General features: G+C 28.7%; 1 protein-coding gene across 1 annotated transcript in view; it reads left to right on the top strand.

The window, feature by feature from the left end:
* Cad87A (cadherin 87A) overlaps positions 1 to 20,193 on the top strand; it is a 233,733-nt gene that overhangs the window by 205,120 nt on the left and 8,420 nt on the right. The window contains exons 30-36 of the mRNA XM_075361171.1: positions 994 to 1,163; positions 3,654 to 3,829; positions 6,074 to 6,209; positions 9,538 to 9,662; positions 13,528 to 13,629; positions 13,816 to 13,936; positions 17,675 to 17,815. Coding sequence (XP_075217286.1) covers positions 994 to 1,163; positions 3,654 to 3,829; positions 6,074 to 6,209; positions 9,538 to 9,662; positions 13,528 to 13,629; positions 13,816 to 13,936; positions 17,675 to 17,815 — 971 coding nt within the window. The remainder of the gene's footprint in view (positions 1 to 993; positions 1,164 to 3,653; positions 3,830 to 6,073; positions 6,210 to 9,537; positions 9,663 to 13,527; positions 13,630 to 13,815; positions 13,937 to 17,674; positions 17,816 to 20,193) is intronic.

Raw genomic sequence — 20,193 nt, forward strand, 5'->3', positions numbered from 1 at the left:
CCAACCCTACCAGTCCAATGAGCAGGAGATCTTTCATTGAGAACACACCAAACGCCTATACTAAAATGTGGAGGCGCTCCATCTTGTTGAAACATTACATCAACGTTACCGTCATGTTCAATTTGGTCAGCTTGCAGGAAAATGTACAGTTGTAGCACGTGTAAATAAACATTTCCTATGTTAGTAGGCTCATAAAAAAGAATGGTCTGATCACACGATTGGGCATCAAACCATACCACATATTTATTTTTGGGGAATCTCTGACATACTCAATAATTTCATTGGGTTGCTGAGATCTCTATATCCTACAATTATGCCAAAACATTTAAGACCATGGATTACCACTATAATTGTCACAGTTACGCCTACAATGATCCAGCGGACCTGGGCAGAAATTATCGGCTGGATGTTTGCAAAGCGACCAATCGTTTTGCAAACATCCAGTATAACATAGAATGTTATTTTGAAACATTCTAAGGATGTAAAAAAACTTCTTGAGTTGATGAATTAAAAAAAAAATAAAAAAATACTCGACTATTTCTAGTAGTTTCTGAGATATGACTCTTAAATTGCTGCAACCTTTTTCAATAACCATTTATTATGTTAAATCTTAATATAATGAATTTATGAATTATGAGTCTATTATTTAATCTTGTCATAGGTTTAATGCTTTAATTCTGTGTAAGCTACACCCATTGTACTCAGGAATTATTAGTTTTATGCTAAAATTGTAAATGTTTGTATAATAAAAACAAGAAAAAACATAAACTCATCAATTTATTAATTTTTTTTACTACTATCAGCTAATATATGCTGTATTCTCTTTGTGTAAGACATATTTCAATTCTACACTTAATTTTTATTATTATTAAACTACTAACTTGTATTATTACTTCTGCTAACAGTGGTATTCTCCAATTGATTTCAACAAAATTGCAGTTGGATAACCTGGCTGTTGTATTTTCTACACTGATGTGTTTGATTTTATTTCAGGCTCCAATGTTTCATCTGGATCACTTGTTCGAAGTCCTTTCACTATATCAAGTACAGGAAGACTAACAACTGCAACACTTGTTGCTGAATATAACCAAGAAAGGTTTCAACTTGATATTGTAGCTAGGGAAAAAGCTCATCCATTTCGGGAGGCCAAAGCAACTGTTAATGTTCGTCAATTTTATTATTGTTTATTTATTTATTTAGCCTATGGCATAACATGTACTAGAAAAAAAGTACAATTAGCATAAATTGTAGAATAAAATTGCATTTATCAGTAGTTAAAAATAGACCTATTATTTTTTAAAGTATTTATTTGTTATGATATTTGTTTGCCTATTTATAAATTATTAAACTTGTATAAACTTTAATATTATCATTCTGAAAAATCAGCTGTGCTTCTTAACACTCTTGTATTTTATTAAGAATGTGTTTCATATATTATAAATAGTTTAATATTCATAAAGAATCTGAATGCATATACAAATTAATTTCACACTTAACTAATCTGACAATACAAGTGGTGTTTGTGCAAAAATTGATAAGACAATTTTTTGGGAAAAATCTTTTTTATTTCTCAACGTAATATCCTTTCAAGTTTGTACACTTAGTTCAATGGTACTCACATTTTTTAATGCCACCTTTATCCAAATTATTTTTCAAAATCTTCAAAATAGGCAGATGTTTTGGCAATACTTATTAATTTCTTGTAAATATCTTTCCAGCAAGCCACCTATTCACATTTGGAAACAGACAGTAATCAGAAGGTGCTAAGTCTGGCGAGTAGGGGATTTGGAAGAATTTAATATTGTAATTTGAACAATTCAACAAAGAATGAGCTTTGTCTTGTGAAAAAAAAACTTGTTTGTTTAATGTGGTCATTTTTTTTTTCATTTAAACAATCCAGTTAAGATTAATATTGCCTAGTTATCACTTTACACTTTTCAGAAATCAATGAAGATTATGCCATGAGCATCCCAGAAGCCATTGGCAATCACCTTTCTTATTGATGAAATGGATATTGCTTTTTTTGGAGCAAGTTCCCAACTGTAACCCATATTTTTGCCTGTTATTGGTTTCAGATTGTTAGTGGCGTAACCAAATTTTTTCAGCTGTTATGAAACAGCAAAAAAGTTTCTCTTGATTAAGGGGAAACAGCTCAAAGTATGCTTAGAAATGTTTACTTGTTCATGCTTTTGATCAGTTGTGACTTAATGTAGTAACTATCTTGAAGAAGATTTTTACATAAATAAATATTCATGTAAAATATGATGCACCCATTAATCTGTGATCTTTATTGTGTTAGCGATTTTATGCACTTTCAATCACATTCATCACTACATTATGGATTTTTCCAATATTTTCTGCAATTGTAAACTTAAAGGCCATCAGAATTTTCAGTGTTGTTTGTAGTTGACTGCCCTGAAAATAACAAAACATTTTTAAACTATTCTAATTTATGGAGCTGACTAACCATAATATTTATTCAGCAGCTTTAGTTTCTTTTGCAGTGTTGCCTTTCAAAAAGTGATATGTGCTTACCGCAAAAATTCCTATTTTACACATCTTTCACAGATCATAATACTTGAGCGATTCAAATGATTTCAACAACAGAATTATGAATGTATCTGAAACTTGGTGTAGCTCCTAACAGAGGTGTGGGAAACTAAGAATACCTTAACATTGAACTCTCTTGACTTTACATGGATCTACAAACATCCCTCATACACTTAAGAGCTCTCATGAGATTATTAAAATTAATTATGCTTATATTTAAAGTATATTTTTTAGAAAAACTTAAAAAAAGAAGAAGGTAAATGTAGATGAGGTCATATGGTATGAGTTGTTTATAGATGAAATAACTTTTAAAATTATGAAATCAGATAATGAACTATAAAATATATCCAAGAGCAGAAATAAATAATGATCAATAGTTTACTTTTGATGAAATGTAGGTTCCATGTTGAAAACAATGATGGCAAAAAACACAAGAAACAAAGAGATGGACTGCAGGCAGACTTTAAGAAAACGATGTGACATAAATGTTTTAGAGCACAGGAGATGATTGTCACAGAAGAATATTCATCATACATTTAGCATGCATAGAAGAAATATCAGGAAAAAAGAAAGCTGTTAGTTTTTAGAAGAACTGTGAATAAATAAAGGTATATTATTAGTGACGGATGACATTGTAAGTATAAAAATTGAAAATTAGTAAATGCAAAGCAAAAAGAAGACCATTTGAATAGAAACTTTATAAAATAGAAAAGGAAAATAAGTGTATAAAAAATAAATGTAACAGAAGTAAGAAGTAAATATAAGAGAAAAAGTAACACCATGAAGAAATAAAATGAAAGTTTATATGTGACAAGTGAAATGTGTGTGAAGCCTACTGTAAGAGAGTGAAAAAAGAGTTGATTTTTGGCAAGAATGCCTAGAAGAAGAAACTAAAATTACATTGAGAAATTGTTGAGGCTTTATTGGCAAAGATATTGATAATTTCCTACTTGAGGTATAACCTAAAATTTTCTTTGAAGTTGGTTAAAATATATTTGTTTAAATAAATGCTTTTATATACCTGTAATTTGTAATTATGTAAGTACTGGTAAGTGTTGGTGGATCATTTATGTAAACATTTTAATTAATTTTTTAATTTTCAGGTTTGGGTTTATGAACATCAGCAATTGATTAGAGTTATTCTTTCACGTCCACCAGAAGAAGTAAATCAAGAGAGAGAAAAAATTGTTCTTGAGTTGTCAAATGCAACAAAAAGTCTTGTAATTGTTGATGATATTAGATATCATGTTGATACTTTTGGTCATATCCAGCAGGACTGGTAAATTTTTATCCATTTCAATTAACTTATGTTGTATTTTTTGCTTTTGCTATGTTTATTGTATCACTTTAGTAAAGAATTTTCTTGTGTGTATGCATATGTGTATATGTGATGTTTAGTGATAATACTGCAAAGGCCAAACTAGCAGTTATAATTACAAATGCACTGGTTTGATATTACTCTATGCAGTTAAAAGGAATACTTCTTTCTTTTCCATTAATCACTGTGGTATTTCCTTATGCCTTCTAAATTACAAATTATCAGTTATGTGATTTTAATGAACACTTTACACTAAGTACATATTAATTGCATGTTACATGTTTAATAATTTATTATAGTAGTTGTAAGTCACTAGGAATGTTATGCAAACTTAAAGATTTATTAATAAAGAAATAAATATTAATTATATGTTTATTAAAAAAAAAAAATTGAAATACATGAATGTGTGCTTGCAGTCATCTGTATTTGTTTTTATATATAAGTTAGCAGCTCAATCATATTGACAATATTTATCGATATTGGTCTGCAAACTGAATGTGTATTTGTAGGAAACTAAACAGTAAAATCAAGTTAATTGTTTTAAAAAAAACTCTGTTAACAGTTTGCTAGTAAAATATGTAAAATTAAAGCAAGTAAAAATAAGTAGGAATAAGTAAAATTAAACAAAGTAGGAATAGGAGAATAAAGTCATATTGTACATTTTTAAGTTATCTAACACTTACATTCATTTTTTGTAGCCGCTATTAACAACAAAATAAATAATAATCTGTTCCTACCATTACTATACTTTGGAACGTTATTTGAGTAAATTTTTATTGTATTAAATAATTAACAAGTTAATTCAATAATGATGGGAAGTCTGTTGCCATTAGTGCTTGTAGATCAGCTGGTTTTAATTTCAGTTCCTGGCAAGAGTCTAGCCTTTTTTTACATATTTATTCATCTCATTTTCCTCATTGGAATAGATGTAGAAACAATATCAAGGTCATAATAAAAAAAAAAATTAGTAAGGAATATCTCTTGCAAATTTACAGCCCCTGTGCTAAGTTTCTGTTAATTGATTTAAAAATTATGCTGCAGATGTTTTTTTATAACTATAGGTTTGTTTAAATGCTAGTTCATTACACAATTAAAACAAGACATGCTGCAGATGTTTTTTTATAACTATAGGTTTGTTTAAATGCTAGTTCATTACACAATTAAAACAAGACAATCAGTTATACTTTTAAATTGTATATCTGTCGAATTCCAATAACATAAAACTATTTTTTCAGTACAAGTCTTCAACATTAATGTGGCTCATTAAAGTGTGGGACAGGATTTTTGTACAGTTTGGTCTTTAATTTTAAAAAAAATTACAAACCTGATTCATAATCAATGGGCCGTTTAACTGGCTTAACTAATTTAAAGTATAGTAACAACTGTTAATGTTGGGTAAAAACAAACTTCAATTTAATGAATATAACACCATTTATGGCTTGCCATTGATTAAAGAAGACTTTTTATACTTGTAACTGTTTTGATGCCTAAGACATTTGCTCTGATACAGTTTACTTTCGAAATAATCTGCATTAGTCTAAATATATTATTGTAAATTTGTGGTGAAAGATTTTATCATGTAATTTACACTTCAACCATCTGTTTTTATAGATTTTGAAGAGTTGTTAAATATATTGAAATTATTATTATTAATTATATATTCCTTAATAATAACCAAAAGGAGAATCATCTTACACTCTTATCTATTCCAGATCAAAACTTAGCTGCTTAGGTCATTTGTCTTTGTCCACATCTTCTATTGCACAATTCTTTCCTTATTGAATTCAGTATGTTGAATCAGTGTGATTAATTTGATTCTATTAGATTTTCCTTTATGATACTTACACAGAGTTGTTCTCTGCGATTTATTATTTTGTGTGACTTACATTTTGTCTTGCTCTCTTATCATTCTTCTAAGTAACCTTAATTCTTTCTAATCTATTTTGCTCATGTTTATTTTATACATCTGTGGTGTAGATGCATTCCAACTTTGAAGCATTCTTTGTCATGTAAAAAAACCAATATATATGTTTGAGTCAGTTTTTACTCGCATTTTCTTTCTTTTCATTTTGGGTCAGTTCGTTTTGTTTTATCTCTTTCATTTGGAAGCAATACTTTTTAATTTCTCTCCTCATCTTTCCTGTTTGTTCTGTTACGTTTCTATCGTCTTAGTATGGTGATAAGTAATTTTGTTTCATGTTCTAGGTGTGACATGTATCTTCATGTGGTTGATAAGAAAACATTAACAATAGCTACAATACCTGATGTTCTTAAAGTAATAGATTCCCAGTATGATTTTCTTAAAGATTATTATGCTGGGTTTGCCATTGAAAATGTAATAGTGAGTATTAATTATTTGTTTGTTTTTTAAGTTTATGTATTATACATATTTTAATGACTATAAAGAATCATATCCATATCATATTGTATTTAAAACTTAACAAGAGGAAGTCTTCAAGTTTGTAAAATAATTTTTTGATTATATAGTAGCATAAAATTAAACTTCAATTTTTTATTTTATTAGTAACATTTGATATGTGATATAGATGTTTTCAATTATAACAGTTTTAAATTTTTTACTGATGAGATCATTCTGCTTTTCTCGTCAGTATATACTGTTTGATTACCAACAATTAAGGGATACTGTTTAATGGAAACTCAGTTAAGGGAATCTCAGCTCTTATCATTTTATAATTTTTTTGAGTTTTGCAAATACCAGTAATAAATTAATTAATTTTAAATGTTGTTTCAAAAAAATATAAAAAAATAACGATAAATAAATTGAGTTGAAATTTTATTATTAAATTCACAAATGATTACTTTCTATGCTATCCATCAATACTAATTTATATTTTATAGTTATAAATTTAATTTTATAATTTATATTTTATCTTTAGAAAAATAGGGAGATTTTAATTTAAATCTAGTCTGTTATTTTTTTAAAATCATTTTTTGGGTTATGAAATTTTATAGATGGGATTTACATATATGTAGCAGGTTATATTACAACCAAAATTATAAATAGAATTCTTAGGAATGAAATTAATTTATCTAATACATTTAATGTAATAAATGATTACAAATTAGTAAATAAATTAAATAGAGCTTAAATGTAAATAAAGACACTAGAATGGTTAGTTATGATATAACTAAGATGTAACCTAGTATACCCATAAACCATACCATAAAAATTATAAAAAATAAATTAAAAAGTAACCAAGAAGATCAAAAATTTATTAAAGGTATTGTCACTGTTATAAGAAATATATGTTAACAAATGTATTTTAAATTCAATCACAAATATTATACACAAAAAATAACCGTACCTATGGGATTTCCACTATCAGCAATTTTGTCAGAAATATATTTACAGGATTTTAAGAGTAAATTAGTACATGGTATTACTCATACACAATATGTTGATGATATTATCATTATATATAGCCCGATAATAAACAATGAACATTTAATAACATTAAATTAAATTCTTATAATGAAAATTTTAAATTCACATTTGAAGTAGATGGTAGTAGAATGTTATATTTTTTAGATGTTAATATTGAAATAAACAAGGACAACCAAATTGAAACATCAGTATATAGAAAATGTAAATCATCTACTAATGTAACAATTCATAAAAAATCAAATAATCCTTAGTCTCATAAAGTTAGCATTTGTACTAATATGATTAATGGATCTATCAAATACACACATAATAACAAAGAAAAGTTAATTAATGAAATAAACATTATAAAACAAGTAATGGTTGAAAATGAATATGATACTACTTTAATTAATAATATTTATAAAAAAACAGCTATCAGAAACATAATAACAGAGAAATTGCCTTACAAACACAATACATAAAAAGACAAAAGAGTGAAAAATATACATAAAGTATTTATATACTAATAAAATATCGTTGAAAACATTACTAAAACTTACTATAAAGAAATATTTAAATCAGGATACAAACCTAATAACCACATAAAATATTTAAAAGACAAAAATAATAATAATGAAATAAACAATCTTGTGGAATTTATAAAATTATTATGATGTATTTATACAGGAAAAACAAAGAGATCCTTTAAAACTAGATTTCATGAACATTATAGAAATTACAAAAATTAAAATTAGGTTTATCTAATATGGCAGACTATCTAATAAACTATAAGCATTCTATTTCTGATATTAACACAAATTTAGAAATATTAGAAATTAATAAAGATGACAAAATTAAAAATTTTAGAAAAATATTACATATATAAATTCAAACATAACAGTAGATTCTTATTAATTCATTACTTTAGTATTTTTATTTTAAAATTTTTATTATGTAATAATGGAATTATTTCAATCATGACTGAGGATACGGGATCCTGCAAAAGAACTACCATAAAAATTCAGCTAAGATATGTCTATCTGAATATTCTGTACTATGTGGTTTATTTAACAGAATTTAAATATAAATTAACAGTGCAGAGGAATAATATGAATAATTATATATATTATATATATATAATATATCATTTATATATATAAAATAATCATTTACAAGTTAATATTTGTCAGTTTGGTTATAATTGGTATATCTATGTTAATTTCAATTCAATATTTGTATTTTAAATGTTATGCAGGATGTTCTGGGTGTTATTTGCCGAACTTCAGGAACTGATTCAGGACACCAAAGTGAACAAAAAAGTTCATATCAACATAAGCCTATTTTGCTTTGTTTTCCCTCTGGATGCCATTTTGTGATTTTCAACAAAAAAATTATTTCTCAGGGGATAAACCTACTTTGACCCATCTATCTTTGGTATCTTGTTCTACAAAATAAAAAATTTTGAAAACCGTCACCTTCAACAATTTTGAAATGGTGGCCATCTTAATTTTTTAAGCTTCCATATCTTTTTAGCCTTATAAAATTTTTACTGTTACAAAATTTATTAAGCATTTTATTTTGAACAAAATGACACCTCATTTGTAAAAATTCATTGATAAACAATTGAGTTATTGCAGACAATTAACCTGGCAGTACACTTACTCACCATAATGCAAGATGATAATTTTTATTATTAATTTATTATTATTTTTTATTACACTTAGTGGAGAAAATCTAAATAAGTCTGCAATAACTCAATTGTTTGTCAACGGATTTTTACAAATGATGTGTCGTTTTGTTCAAAATAAAGTGCTTAATCAATTTTGTAGTAAGTAAAAGTTTGATCAAACAAATAATTACAAAGATATTGAAGATTAAAAAGTTTAAGATGGTTGCCATTTTGACATTATTGAAGGTGACATTTTCAAAATTTTTCATTTTGTAGAACAAGACACTAGTCTTAGATTTTCAAATTTAATTAAAGTAGGTTTACCCGTTCCTGAGAGATAATTCTTTTGTTGAAAATCACAAAATGGCGTCCACAAAAAAAAAACAAAGCAAAATAGAACTTATGTCAATATGAACGTTTTTGCTCATTTTGGGGTCTTGAATCAGTTCCTAAAGTTTGGAAAATACATCCCAGAACACTCTGTGTAGCTAACTTTGTAATATGAACAATGTTACAAACATGCTACATAACATTAAAACATGATAGGAAACTTCTATACCTAAGTTCCACTTGTAATTACAGATTAATTTATTTGATATTAAATTTTTTTTTCAGCCAGCACATGTTGGAATACGTGAAGAGACATTTGAGCCAGCGCTGGCCGCCCTCATAGCTCTCTTAGTAGTCTTATTTGTAGGTTGTGTTTCTGTCATAGTTGTTTGTTGCTGCTTTAGACATTGGTAATTTTTTTTCTTTTTCTTATTCTATAATACAGCCAATTCTATGATTCTGTAATAGTAAAATTGTAAATTATCATTTTTTACAAAATATAAATAAGGAATACAGATTTTGCTGAATAATGTTAAAATTAATGAAGAATTTACCTTTTTTTATTCTAACATATTTTTTTATTTTATTTTATATATAAAGTAGGGTTCTTTTTTAATTTAAAAAACTGTACACAATTAATTAAAAACATGTCTTGAGCAGTGTAGCAGTTTTAAAACAAGTAATGATGAAATGTAAATCTGTGCAAAAAAGGTTTTAACTAAAAAAAACATTAAAATAATAAATAGAGACAATATATGGAATCTTATGTACAAATACATTTAAAATTTAAAAATCAATCATGTGTGCATGTGCGTATGTATGTGTGTATATATATATCTATATATACATACTATTATGGAAAGAGGAAGAGGGTTTTTGTTTGTTCGGGATAAAAAAAACTAGTTGATCAATCACAGCCAAATTTTTACTCATGTTTGTGTAACTGAGAAGGTTTTTAGATAAATTTCAACTCTAAAAAAAAATATATATATAGGTATGTAGTAGTGGAGATTTGCCTGTTGAAGCACAAACTTTAATGAATTGAATTGAGTAACTGTGACTCTTTACAGAGTCACAGTATGAGGTGTTTATATTAAAATATAAATATATATATATATAGATATGAAAGTTGTCTGTTACCGCACAATGAGAGAACCAACCGATTGATTACTTTCAAATTTGCTGGATATATTCGTGTTATGCCAGGGAAGGTTTTAAGAAATCAACCGAGGTCCTAGCTCCCTTTGAGTGTAAGATATTTAAAATATTCATAATTTCTTTGCCTGGGATTCGTCTGGGCTCACCTGAACCCAGAGGGTCCAGGTTTTGGTCAGACAGGCCGGCTAGTAAAGTATAAAATTTTAATTCTTAAACCATTAATAAATTGATGAATATTCATATGATCTACAAATATAATAAATAATCTTTCTTGGCTAAAGTTAAAAAATATGTGACTATAAACATGTTTACTATAAACAAACTGTGTATAATCAAAATTTGATTTCTGAAGGGTTTATGGTAATAATAATAAAAAAAGGGTAATAAAAAGAAAAGGGTACTTATCTGTTGTGCATCCCACTTAGCATGATATTAATATAACCCGATGCTTGCTAACCTTATTTTTATTAATAACATTATCTTAAATAAATTATTATAGAAATAAAGATTTTCAATTGTATTTTCATGCTTTTGGTATTATATGCTTTTGCTTCATGTTAGCCTCCCACCATTTAAGATTTAAGGTTAATTGGATGAAATTAGTGAGCAAAGCAAGCATTAGGTTATGTTGATATCATGTTAGGTGGGATGCTAACCGACAAGTACCAAAAAAATTCTAACTCTAATAAAAAAGCTAGTATAACACTGTTGAACAATAAGTATTAGAGATTGACCATGTTGACCACAGAACTAAGGCATAACATGAATGTGTTAAAAGAGAAACTAAAGATTCTGTTAAAAACAGGAAAAACACTGATGAGACAAATATATATATAATCTAGGTGGTAAACATTTATAAATATGAAATACATGTTACAATAAATAATGAGTGCATTGAATCTGTTGTCCAGTTTTTGTGAAATTAGTTCAATGACCTTAATATACAAAAAAATAAAAATATATAAAATATATTTTATGTGCTTAAAGATATAAAATATAAAAACTAAAACCTAAACCTTTTTTTTTTTTGATAAAAATTTATGTATATTTACACTTTAAAACAAATATTATTTTTAGTATTACAGTATAAATCCATAATATAAATTAGTTTTGTTAATAGAAGTAAATAAATAATATCACAAATAAAGTTGTTCTGACTAATAGGATGACTTGCTCATGGAAAATATTAATTATAATCTCAAAAGAAATAAAGATTTTAGGTTCATGATCTTTGAGAAGACCATGGCTATGGCAAACCAAACAAATTGTACTAACAATTGAAAAAAAAACCCAAAAAATTTTAACAGTATACAGAATGAATATAAAAGCATTTGATTCCATTCTCCAAGATATTAAAAATAATTTAAGATCATCAAACTTCGGAAAATGTACCTGATCCTGTAGAAAAATTTGCAATCGCTTGGAGTAACATTTAAAAATAAATTCATTATTGATTAAATGTGTTCTGCTCAGCTAGCAATCTGAAGAAAAAAAAACAAACTTGTTTAGTAGTGGACAATCAGAAAAATAATTACGAGAGTAAGTCAATTATTATCCGCAATGTAGTTATAAATTTTATTTCAATACATAGGAAACTTACATGTACATCATTTTTTAACATAGTCCCCTTGCATTTCAACGCACTTGGTCTATTGTTGCACAAGCTTCCTGATGCTCTCATAAAAGTAGGTATTCGATTGAGCTGCGAGCCAGGAATGCACCGCTTCTTTCAGTGTTTCGTCCAAGGTAAATTGATGGCCCCTTAATGCCTCTTTGAGTGGACCAAACAAGTGGTAGTCAGAAGGGGCAAGATCAGGACTATACGGAGAATGAGCCAGTACTTCAAAGTTGAGTTTCTGGAGCATTTCAGCAGCATGGGCAGCAGTATGTGGACGGGCATTGTTGTGAAACAACATAATACCTTTCGATAGCAGTCCTCAGTGTTTGCTTCAAATTGCAGGCTTCAGCTTGGCAGTAAGCATCTCACTGTAATGCGCACTGTTTATTGTTGTGCCCCTTTCCTCATAATGTTCCAGTACTGGGCCTTGTGAGTCCCAAAAAACCGCAAGCATCAGTTTTCCTGTGGATGGTTGGGTCATAAACTTTTGTTTGCAGGGCAAATTTGGACCATACTCCGCCATTCCATACTTTGCCATTTCCTCTCCGGCTCGTAATGATGGATCCATGTTTCGTCACCAGTGATGATTCTGTCTAAGAAGATATCCTGTTCGTTACCATAGTGATCCAAATGTTTTTGGCAGATGTCCAAGCGCATTTATTTATGCAACTGTGTGAGTTGTTTTAGGAACCATCTTTCACAGACTATGAAACCCAAGTCTGTTGTGGATGATTTCGTAGGCAGAACCGTGACTAATTTACAGATGATGTGCCACTTCATCAATAGTTACTCATCTGTCTGTGAAAATCATGTCACGTGCATGCTCAATGTTTTCCTCATTTGTGGTGGTAAATGGTTTTCCGGCTCCTTCGTCGTGCGTAACTCTTGTGCGACCATTTTTGGATTTCTCAATCCATTCGTAGACACCCCCACACTGTTCCCATACTGTACTGAAAGTCTTCGATGAATTTTTGCCCCCTGATACACCTTCCGACCACAAAAAACAGATCACTGAACATTGCTCTTCTTTGGTGTAAACAGAAAGCAGAGCAGCCATGGGTAACAGCAGGGCAGCGATAATGGAACTAACCTAGCAGCATCAAACCTGCACAGACGTAAGAACAATTAAACCACGCATGCGTCATCTACGCAACACTGTCATGTTGCATACTACCAACATAAACAAAAATATTACTAAATTGCAGATAATAATTGACTTACCGTCGTACAACTGAACTGACCTGACTGATTCAATGATTCAACTAGAACCATTATAATACTGTAGCATGCATTTGCATTTTATAGTTCTTGCTGCCATGAGCCTGGTTTGGTCTTGGAATCTTACCCCAGTATTTTTCTTTGTTTTACGTCGTTATACCAGATTGAGTTGGTGTAATTTGAAGCATTTCAGTCATGATAAGATAATTTAATTACCTATGTATTTGTGGGCAGTACAGTTTAATAAAGTTTATGTCATTGTTTCAATGCCTTTGTTACAGGGTAGTTGCTGAACCAATAGATATTAAATCTTCAGATACATTAATAAAGAAGGCATTTCTGGATGATTTAAATACAACAGAAAATCCACTCTGGATTGAACAGTAAGTTTATAGAATTTATTAAATTTTCTATGAAGGAAATTATTAATTATAAAACAAAATATTGGTGTGCTACTTTTTAAATGTTACTGATAATAATTTGACCATCAATTACATTTAATGATGTCTTACATTTAATGATGAGGTAAGGTACTTAAACATTATAAGAGTTTTTTTTTTATTTTACAGGAAACTAAAATTATATGAAGAACAAGAATTAACTATGCAGGTATTCTGTGAGCCAGAATCCAGTACACAAATACCAACTCAAGCTACAATGGAAAGGAGGGATTCTGGAGATATGTCAGTGGTGAGTTGTGTACTGAAGAAATTTGATACTTTTTAAATGTATTTTTATTTATATTATCCATCACTTACTGTTTATTTTTAAAATAAAATTGTATTTATTTATTTTCGGTTATTAAAACCATTGTAATAGTTTACAATCAGTTGCTTCTTTATTGGATTACATCTCTGCCCAGATAGGTTTAAGGCATAATGACCTTGACTCTTAAAAATATTAGCAATTCAATTTTTTTTTTTTTTTTCCCAACAAATTATACTAAGAATATAACCGTTAAAAATTAAATAAATAAATTGGGGTTAAAATTGTATTAATTTGCAAGGTAGTGTTTTCATGATTAGAATGATTTTAATTACACTTGGAAATAATAAAGATTTTTTTTTTGTCTCAGGAAGAAAAATGTGTGATTCTAATACTATTTTTTGTCCTGAATTCAAATATGAAATTTGTTTTTTCCCATTCATGCAAGGTTTCCGAGTGACAGGCATTTATACTTTCAAACACTTTAATATTTTCTGCATTCTTAACTATACAATATTCAAACATTTGACTCATCTAGAAAGTAAGAAATGACGATTTTCTGCTCCATTTCGCCTGTGGAGCATTCCTCTTGATGGTCCAATAATATTAGGCCAGCATATTAGGATTCCATTTGCCTTGATACCTCTTCTCCATACATAAATGAAATCTCCTGGTGAAAGTGAGTGTTCCGTGTGCTCATTGCTCACTGTACCAAGATTTTCTGTGAAGAAATCTAGGTACGAATGCAGGAAGTGAATTCTTAAGGACATATCACAACTCAAATTTTTCTAAGATGTTATAAGATCATTGACAGTATCATGATAATTTTCTGCCTTTTGATTCCCCAAAAAAGTAAGTAACATTTTTTTATGCTTGCCAAGCTGCTTTATCTAGTGGATTCAATTGTTCCTCAAACAGTCATTCTTCATCATGCATTAGTGATTGTACTTGTGAACCCACAGATATTCCTTTTTTAATTTTTGCATCACGAATTTTAGGAAACTTCTGTTCTAAGTACATGAAATCAGGAGTATTGTCGATGATCTTGACAAAATTCCTTCATTAATACTAGTTTGATATGTAACGAATGTGTATCTACACATTTTTAGGATTACACAATGGGTCATGTTTCACATTTTTTTTGTTCAGGAATGAGTGATTTCCGTTTAGGCCATTCTTTTCTAATGAAATGGTTTTTTTCTTTTCCTACTATCCCATTCACATAAAAAATTACAGTACTTTGTGTAACCAAGCTGCAGACCAAGAATAAGTGCAATTACCTTCAAATCACCACAAATATTCCATTCATACACTGCATATTGAAGCCTTTCCAATATAAATTTAAGTTTTCACATGCTTCTTTCATACTAGCAGAGTGAGCCACAGGTACTGATGGGAATTTATTGCCATTATGCAGAAGCACGGCTTTTAAACTTTAGAGGAATTAATGAACTAGCACCATTCTGTTGGGTTATGTTCATTACAAAGTGGTCTCCATAAGAGAAGAAATGTCATTACAAAACATTAAGCCATTTTCTTCAGAAAAATAGTCTTTAAATTCAGAATGATGATTACAATAAATACATATCTTTGTATTGTATTGAAGAAGATTCCATCCTTTTAGCCAGGAAGCAAGCATTTCAGACTGTTTTTTTTTTTTTTTATAACTAAATCTCGTATGAGATCATAAAGATTTTCTTGAGTTAGTATATGAGACTCAGATGAACTGCTTTGTTCTAAAGTTGTATCACCAAAATCTGTTTGTTTTTCTTCCTTACTTCTGTCAGACTGTGAACTCTCTTCATCTAATGTCACACATGTTCTGGAGGCTTTGGTATGGGAAATTCTTTGTAGTGTGGAACTAAACTCATTACAGATTGCAAGTTAAGGTACACCATTGTATGTTTTGATTTTGACATAATCCCTTTAATTTTGTTATGCAAAAATAACAGTCAGAAGAGTGATCTCTGAGTTTCCTCCAAATCATAGGAATAGCAAATGGCATATGGCGTGTAACATTTTTCCATGCAGTGAGAAGCCTAGAACATGATAAACAGATATGTGGGGCCTAGGCCATTGTTTGGTCCCTGACTTTACAACGAAAATAAATTTCATAACTTTTTTACTAATGGAGTAAGGTTTCGTCTTTGGGACTTGAGCATCACTTCACCACATACATAACAAAAATTGTTAGGATTATTTAAAGAAACTCATTCTGTAATATTTTACTATAGCATTTTGTAACTAATGACTATTTAAAAGAAATAAAGTTGTAAATATGTAATACACAATAATTCAGACACACAAAGCACTCACAATGACATGTTTACTGGTTCACTATCTCACAACTGGCATCGTTCTGATGATTGTGTGCTTCGGCACAGCTTTTACTTGACAATGGACAAATGGAGAAAAAAAATTAAAATAACAAAAAGCTGTAGCTGATGGAGAGATTCTGAATACATATTTGAAAACAGGATAATTAAAACACTGCATTAAGTACACCTATTGGTACTCATAAGACAAAAATCATGTTGACCAGTGTTATTCTTATATGACTTCAATTATTTATATGAAAAGAGGAGATGGTAATCCAGTGTAACAGAAAAGTGTTACTAGTGTTTATTAGAGAAGAAGGAAAAAAAGAATAATATTCCTAAAATGTTTTTGGATCCTTGTTAATTGAAATACTTTGTCAGTCTCAAAATCAGTATAAATTTAAATTAAACTACATAAAATCTCTGATCAGTAGTTTCCTTTCAGGACAGTCTACTTGTGTGCAACATGCTGATTGCCAGTGGACTTATTAGGAACTCTTGTTTCCTACCAAGAACCGCTATTGTTAAGTGTTTTTTCTTTTTGTAAGTTATTCAGTAGCATTGTTATTAATGCTATAAATATATATATATATATATATATATATAATGCACTTTTCATTATGTTGTAATAATCTCTTATTGGGATATACAAGAGGTGCAATAATACTGTTAATGAGTCAGTTGAAGATAGGAAAAATTCTCATAATTATTATTAGCAACTTAAGTAACTTAATTATCAGTAAATGTCTGTGTATGTGCACGCACATGTGTGTGTGTGAGACAGTAGGCTGGCTATACATTTTCAGTGTCAAAATGAACAAAAAAACATCCTTTGAAAAAATATTGATTTCGCCTCAGTTTTCCTACTTTCTGCCATTTTGTATTAAATTTAATGAAAAATTTATATCTCAATATGAGATTGAGGACTCACAGTAATAGTTCTTAAACGTATTTACACTAATGTTGTCTAAAAAAATTACAGTGTAAACATGTTCATTAATTTCAAAATGGCAGCTATATCAATTTTTTAATCCTTTATATCTCGGTAATCCTTAGTTTTATCATATAAAGTTTTATCAAAAATAATTAATAAGCATATTTTTGTGAACAAGATGACATCTTAGTTTTGAAAATCGGTTCACAATAACCATCTTATGACAGAAAGTGTATGACATCATTTTCTGCCAGATTTTATTTCCTCTATTAAATCAGATACTTGATTTAACATAAAATGGAAAACAAACAGAAAATCAACAACATTTTTTTATGTTTTCATAGTTTTTTTTGTTCATTTTGACAAGTAGAATCGAAATATATATATCCAACCCACAGCCAACCATTTTAGGTACATTCTGTTTAAAAAGAAAAAGTTGTATGTTACTTGTATTACACGTTTTTTGTCTAGGTTGATAATACATATGATACAATTCAGCATCCAGCCAGAAGAGGTTCAATGAATACAGTGTTATCTCTTGGAGCTGGTGATTATGCTACTCTTGGAGGTTCTTTATTACCTCTTGATAATGTCAGCTCCCACAGCCAACAGGTGCTTTTATCAAGATAGATTCTTCTAAATATTTAGTATTAATTTTTATTTTAAAATTATCTTCAATTAAGTTATATTTAATTGTCATTTAGTTAATTTCTTATCAGGGAGTAGTTTATTATCTTTTTTAATGAGTTGTTAAAAGTATAGTTTTTTGTTCACTTAAGGTCTTAATATTTACAGTGTATATGTTGTAAGTTCTCAGTCAGTTGCTCACTCATAATATTATCTCCACAATCAGTAGAACTAGATTTGAAAGTTGACAAAAATTTGTATTATGATTTAGATTCCTGCTACTCCTGCTAAGAAGGAATTTTTATAAGCTTATCCTACAAACAAATTGGTGTTTGTTGTTGAATCTTGAAATTCAGTTCAGACTCTTTTGAAGTGTAAATGTGTGAAATATTTTTTTAAATACTTGCAGACACTGATAACCAGTGAGAAATGAAAACTCATGTTTACATTATTTAATCATGTTTAATACTTGTTTCCATATTCAACTCGTTCTGAGCTCTGATACTAACAAAGGTCAGAGTTGACTACGTGTTCATCATAAAAAAAAACTTTTTAAACAGGCATATGGCTAAATAAGTTAAGTAAATAAACATTCTACAGAACTTTTCTCTTTACAATAACAATTTTTTTTTCTTTACAATAAAAAAAAAATTATTATGTTATGCTAAATTTATCAAAGTAGCGATTAAAGAAGGTATTTTTGGAAAAACTTTCTGTAATTTGAAACATTTTTCACATGTTTTCATTTTACATTCATTATAATTTTCTAATATTTCTCTTTTTAGTGCTTGTAAAAAACATTACTTATTTATTACTTGTAAACATTATGTTTTAAGTACCACAAGAAATAATACTCCAGAAGAGACTGATATAGAAACCTGGCAGGCCATTCTATGACCTATTCAGTAACATGGAATGTATCGTTTAAAATCTGTGGTGGTCTTAAATTATTAATAGGAACATGGTGCTCCATCTTGCTGAAACCATAAGTTATCTAATTGTCCAAAATTTTCCTTTATATTTGATAAAATCCTGTTGACTAGTTAGTTGCATAAACATCTCCTGCAAGATTTCCATCTAAAAAAAAGCCAAATTTACCTACTATATGATTCCTACTCAAATATTTAATTTCCCTTCCGCCCCAAATGTTTATTTTTCTTACTATGACCATGACTGACACTGAGTCAGTCTCAGTCATAGTCGTAGTATCAGTTAGAGGGTCATATGACCTCTTTTTTAAGATATAAAAAATGGCATGCCTTTCTGGGATTATAACCCAAAACCATTTGGATGAAAATCTCAATCATAATGTTTCTGCCACATAGGGCAGCAAAAGTAATGTTATTTTCAGGAAAGAAGTAATCTGTGTGTCATGTTTTCTCACTTATAACCAATGTGGGTTTTAATGTACTACATTTATGTTACAAATGACTCGTATAACATTTTTAATTCTAACTAATGAAGCATCTTATGCAATCATTTTCCTTAAAAAACAACATTAATAAGTTTAAAACTCTGTGTAATTTAATTGTTACATCACTTTAAGTGGTAAATTATATAATTTTACTTAGTTCATGTAATATTAAAATTTAGGAAAAAGTCAGTTTTGGAAAAAAAAGGTTTTACATAACAGTTAATAATAAAAACTATCTTTTACATCTTCTTAAATTATTTTTTACATAAAATTTCCATTTATAAAATGTAAATTTCTATAAAATATGCCAGAAAAATATCATGGTAGGTTTCTTAACCAGTTAAAGTAATTTTGAAATAATGTGTATGTTGGTCAGTTACTATCTAAGCATTGTTAAAAAAAGTTTTTAAAAATGTTTATTTAAACACAATTAGCAGTCAATATTTTACATTATTTGGTGTTCATTCAATCCGCTTGTAAAAAAACTTGTAATTACTTATTGAAAAAGTAAATTATATAAAAGGAAACTAATCAATGTATATTTTTATTTTTTTCTCCACCTACATGTCACAATAAATGTTAAAAATATCCACCTTGAGTGTTGATGCAAATGTTTCTTCATGTGTTCATTACAACTTTTCTTAAAATTATAAGAAAAGTTATAAGCACTGATATTTTCTGCTTATTGCTAAGATGCTGTACTGCTAAATTGTATTTTATTGCTAAGTTGTTGCTGTATTCAATGTTTTCTTTCAATTCATCCAAAGTATGCTGGTTCTTGAAAACATTTATTTTTTCCAGATTGTCCCAAAAATAAAAATTTGGTAGCATAATGATCAGGAGGGTCTGTAGAAGTAATAGTCTGCCAAAAATTATACAGTTACCAAAGTATTCATGTAACCAGTGTCACTGAATTGCTCTGTTACCATATGGCACCTAAGAACCTTCT

This window comes from Lycorma delicatula, chromosome 3, assembly GCF_047948215.1.
Source record: "Lycorma delicatula isolate Av1 chromosome 3, ASM4794821v1, whole genome shotgun sequence".
Taxonomy (NCBI): domain Eukaryota; kingdom Metazoa; phylum Arthropoda; class Insecta; order Hemiptera; family Fulgoridae; genus Lycorma; species Lycorma delicatula.